Genomic DNA, 5263 nt, shown 5'->3' on the forward strand with positions numbered 1-5263 from the left:
CGACGCCCCCCCCCCCCTTCCCGGGCCCCTCACGAGCCCAGCACCGTGTCCTTACCCCTCCCTGAGCCAGACAGCCCAGCACCCTGCCCCGGGGGAGCTTGTCACCGCTCTCGGGACGCGAAGCCTTGCGCCCCGAGGTGCCGCGGGGCTGAAAGTGCGCGGGGGGCCAGTCCCGCCCGGGCTCGGCGCGGTGGCCCCGGGCTGCGCCTGCCGCTTGCCGCCGCCGCCGCCCGGCTCGGCGCCTCCTGCTGGCGGCCGCCCGCTCGTCCCACAGCCCCCGGCCGCCCCGGCTGCAGCGGCGGTGACAGCCGCCGAGTTAGGCGACGCGCGCTGCCCTCATGGCCAAGCCGCCGCCACCGCCACCGCCGCCGCCCCCCGAACGTCCCCGGCGCCGCTGCAAGCGGCTCCCTCTCCTCCCGGGGCAGGGGTGCTCCGGGCGGGTGGCTCGGGGTCGCGGGAGTTGTCAACTTGACTCAAGTTGCGGGAGGGTGCGGGCAGCGCCCGGGAAGTGGGCGACCTGCGGGGCGCACGCGAGGGCTGCCCAACCGCTCGAGCTGCCGGCGCGGCTCGGGTCCCCTGCCCTGCACTCGCGCCGCTGTCACTCGGGCACGGGGGGACTTCCTCCGCAGCGTAGCCGAGCCCGAGGGTCGGAGCGCTCCCAGCCGGCTCTGAGCTCGCTTCGCACCCCGCGCTATATAACCCGCCACCGGGAAGCGCTGGCCGCTGCAGCGGCATCGGCCCTCCCTCCGCTCGGCCCTCCCCGCCCCCCGGGCGCACCCCGCCCCCGGCCCAGCCCCCCTCCCCGCTCCGCCGGCCACCCCGGCGCGGGGCAGCTCCTCTCTCTCCCCACGACCGCGGTCGGAGCCTCCCGCCCCCCTCGTCGCGCCTCCCCTTGACGGCTCACGCCCCCTGCCGTGGGTCTCCGAGGCTTGCTCCTGCCGGCTCCCGTGGCCGGCAGGGCACCCCCCATCTTCCTCGGACCGTCCGGCCATCGCTCTTCCCGGTCTCGCCACTCTTCGGCAGCCGAGACGGACTGTGGTCCGCCGCCTGCGATCAGGCGCTGCCGAAGACAGCCCCGCAGTCGGGCGGAACTAGGACCTCGGCAGCGCCGCCGAGGTGTGGCCGCGGGGCTGCGTGGCCACGGGCGGCAGAGAGCCCGCAAAAGTGGCCGACGGTGACCCCGAATCTCAGCTAGCCGCTGGAGACGTGAAGCCCTAGGCGCTAGTGAGCCTAACGGGAAACGCGGCCGCGAAGGGTGCCCAGAGTCCGGGTCAATGTCGCCCTCCAGATCGCGGGCTATGGAGTGGTGCATGCTGGGACTTGTAGTTCCCACTCCATGAACGTGCCTTTTGGTTCCAAGAATTCCGCAGGGCTGGAGCCTGACGTAGTCGACGCCACCCGAGGCAATTAAGCCCTGAGCTTACAAGGTGTTCTCGCTCTCTTGATTAAAAAAAAAAAAAAAAAAAATGTACTCAGTGCATTTGTTTTCTTATGAGTTTTACTCTAAAGCTGATTGGCTGTGACCAAGACAAACTTGTTAATTTTGCGCCTGCAAAGTGAGCTCTCAATTCTAGATTCTTTTCCGGCTTATCTTAAGACGACTATTAGTCGTGGGGGCCTCGCGCTCGCAGACCTTTAAGGAGCCACTGCGCATGCACCAGCTTCCTTTTTTTTTTTTTTTTACCGGCTGCCACCATGGAGGCCGTACCGTAAGTAGATTCTCCTCTTCTCCGGAATCCTCCTCCATCCCCGAGACTGGCGACGTTTTGTTTCACTTTTCCTGTATCTAAGTGTAGCCTGCACCGCTGCCTGCCTGTCTGTGTGTTTGTGACGTTGTGTGTGTCTAAGAGGATGTGCGGGTGGCCCAGGCGCGGAGGCCTCGGGAATACCAGGAGCAAACTGAGTGCAGCCGGTACTGAGCCGGCCACTTGGGCGGAGGAGGTCCATTCTGTGGAATGTATTCCGAGGGATCCTGGAATGGAGTTCCTTCATGGTTAAAGTTGGCTTGGGCGTCTGCCGACCGGCCAGGCCACCTACAACATGCGGTGCTTGCGACTTGACCGAAGGGTAGTCAAGTCCCGGAGCCTTAAGCGGTAGTATGTGTAGCAATTTCTCTACACTATTTTCTGCTAAGAGTCCAGGACTGATGACCGGAAATAGGCGTAAGAGTCCTTCAATGCCATGCGTGTTTGCCTTTAAGTAAGGCCTGTATAAAAGGTGGAGGCTGTGGGCATGGAGGAGCATGCGGGAACAGCCAAGATGCTGGTGGTTAGAGTGGGTGATAGTTTTTTTTACAGCACCGGGAGGTTTTGACCTGTTACCAATATTACCTGCTAATGACAGAGAGAAGAAAAAGAAGGTTCCTGCCGTGCCAGAAACCCTTCAGAAGAAGCGAAGGAATTTCGCAGAGTTGAAGGTGAAGCGCCTGCGGAAGAGATTTGCCCTCAAGACGGTAAGTAAGCTTTGGAGGCCCTTTGGGATGGGGGTGAGGGGGGCAGCTGATGTTGTGCTGTCTGTATGGGATCAGAGACTTATGACTAATTACTGGCCCTTGGTTTTCAGCTGCGAAAGGCACGGAGGAAGCTCATCTATGAGAAGGCCAAGCGCTATCACAAGGAGTACAGGCAGATGTACCGGACGGAGATTCGGATGGCCAGGATGGCAAGGAAAGCTGGAAACTTTTACGTCCCTGCAGAACCAAAACTGGCGTTTGTCATCAGAATCCGAGGGTAAGTTGACATTGACAGCTGTGGCTGTAGCTAGGGAGACTGGGAATTAGTTGAGGGCTTATTTTAAGACCTGTGTGCCTAAGCTGTGATTGCATGGTTCGGTATCCTGCAGTAGTCTAAGAGCTTAAAATGTAACAGGTTATGAATCAAGTTGGTAGTAGTGCTACTCAGTTGGGGCTTTCATACTGTTTATTGTTATTTAAAATGATGGTAAAATCCGGATTACCGTCTTCTGGTCTCTTTGGCAGTATCAATGGTGTAAGCCCAAAGGTTCGCAAGGTGTTGCAGCTTCTTCGCCTTCGGCAGATCTTCAATGGCACCTTTGTCAAGCTCAACAAGGCTTCGATTAACATGCTGAGGATTGTGGAGCCGTACATTGCATGGGGGTAAGTTTTCTGTTTGGTAGGTTAGTTTTATGACAAGGTGAAGTTAGGTAGTTAGGCTGTGTCCTTATTTGATGGCTTACCTGGTTTTCGTGTTGCAGGTACCCCAACCTGAAGTCTGTGAATGAGCTCATCTACAAGCGTGGCTATGGCAAGATCAATAAGAAGCGAATTGCCTTGACAGATAATTCCTTGATTGCTCGTTCTCTTGGTAGGTTATGCTTTTCGGGGTGAGGGGTTGATGCTAAAGCAAGGTCCTGTTTTCTGGCCACAGTTTTACTTTTTGTTTTTGCTTTGTATACATGTGGGTGATGGCCCAAAGGTGATGTCAGGTGTCACAGGGTGGGGCTAGATTCTTGAAATTCAAAATTATGTTCCACCCTAGCTTTTCCATCTTTTCATGGGCTGACATGACAGGCAGGACACCATGTCCATTTTGTGTGAGGGTTCTTTATTGGATGAAGTCCTGCAAACACTGTCATCTCCCGAGCCATTTCCCTAGCCTGGTTTCACTTAGGACAGATCTTTTATGTGTTCCCCACATCTTTGCTGCTTAAAGAGGCTACACATCCCTAATTGTGAGATGGGGTTTATTTATTTTTTTATCTCTTTATTTCTGGCCTGGAACTCAGATTGCCTTCCGTCCCATCTGATAGGATTAAAGGCATGTGCCACCATGCCTGTCTTGTCCTTTTTCATTTGATCTGAGGTTTTAATTCTGCCTATGATTGTGTTCATCGGGTACTTTTTTCCCCCCAGGTAAATTTGGCATCATCTGCATGGAGGATCTAATTCATGAGATCTATACAGTTGGAAAACACTTCAAGGAAGCAAATAACTTCCTGTGGCCCTTCAAACTGTCATCTCCACGAGGTGGAATGAAGAAAAAGACAACTCACTTTGTGGAAGGTGGAGATGCTGGCAACAGGGAAGACCAGATAAACAGGCTTATTAGACGGATGAACTAAGGTGAGAGAATTAGTTTTGTTTGTTTTTGTTTTTTTGAGACAATATATATATCTGTCGGTCAGAAAACTTACTGTGTAGACCAAGCAAGCTGGCTTTGAGGTCACAAAGATCTGCCTACCTCTACTTTGCAAGTGCTCAGATTAAAGGCATGCGCCATTCATGCTTGGCCAAGAACTAGTTTTCAGGGAGGACCTGTGATCTTGAATATTTCCTGTTAAATGTTAATTGGGTGTATCATTGAATTTTAATGTGGAGAAAATCTGTCTTTGATGGTATGCTCCTTTACAGCTGATGTTGACTTGTAGCTTGAAGGGCAGTTTCTAACTTGTATATGTTTTTTTTTCCTCCTTTCAGGTGCTGCCCAGGAGTTATCTATGACATTTTTTGTAATCTGGTCAGTTAATAAACAGTCACAGCTTGGCAAGATGAAATGTGTTGGCGTCTTTGTTGGCCTGCCTTTGGCATATCACTGTAGTAGTAAATCCTTGAATATGATAAAATTCAGATCAAAAGCCTATGCATGACAGCAAAACCAGTTCTAGTTCATATTTTTGAAAAACGATATATTGGTCTTCTATTTCTGTGCATGGATCACATGTGGAACTTGGGGTTGCTATGATTATGAGGCACCGTGTAGGTGTTGACTTAGGTTCTCTAGAAGAGCAGCCACTGCTTAACTGTTGAGCCATCTCTTGCCCTTCTGTTTTGATATTTGATCTTAGGTAGATGAGTTACAAGTACTTTTTAATGTATATTATATACTTATTTCAGAACATCATAAGCAGTTGCGGTGAGATTGAGCAAAACCTAAGAGTATTTGGTTTTGTTTAAAGATGTCTCATCCCCTCCCTCTGAACCCCTTTATAACAAGTCCTTGTGCTTTCATGTCTTTTTGTGTTACTTTGTACACTTAGGTGACCTGCCTGAGCACAGGTAACCTTATTTGTCCTGACTGAAATGGCACACCACTAAGGGATAAGACTTTCCATTCCCTAGCAACCACTACCTACATACCTCAGAGTGTAACTTAAGACAGTAACTGTTTTTTGTTAGCTGTGCCAAAAGTCTTGAGTGCAGTGTCAAAATCGATGACTTCGATTTGGGGGCACTGTTTGAGAAATTTTTTTTTTAAAGTAGTTGAAAAGTTCTTATCATGTGTTACAAATTTTACTGTTGGTCCTA

General features: G+C 52.2%; 1 protein-coding gene across 1 annotated transcript; it reads left to right on the forward strand.

The window, feature by feature from the left end:
* The first annotated feature begins 1630 nt into the window (after positions 1-1630).
* Positions 1631-4512, forward strand: Rpl7 (ribosomal protein L7). Its single transcript, XM_055603208.1, has 7 exons — positions 1631-1709; positions 2344-2452; positions 2563-2729; positions 2978-3115; positions 3214-3323; positions 3872-4081; positions 4436-4512. Exons 1-6 carry the CDS (start codon positions 1696-1698, stop codon positions 4078-4080), a joined length of 747 nt encoding a protein of 248 aa, XP_055459183.1. The 5' UTR covers positions 1631-1695; the 3' UTR covers position 4081; positions 4436-4512.
* Positions 4513-5263: the final 751 nt, after the last annotated feature.

The sequence above is a fragment of the Psammomys obesus genome, unplaced genomic scaffold, assembly GCF_907164565.1.
Source record: "Psammomys obesus unplaced genomic scaffold, mPsaObe1.curated_primary_1811, whole genome shotgun sequence".
Taxonomy (NCBI): domain Eukaryota; kingdom Metazoa; phylum Chordata; class Mammalia; order Rodentia; family Muridae; genus Psammomys; species Psammomys obesus.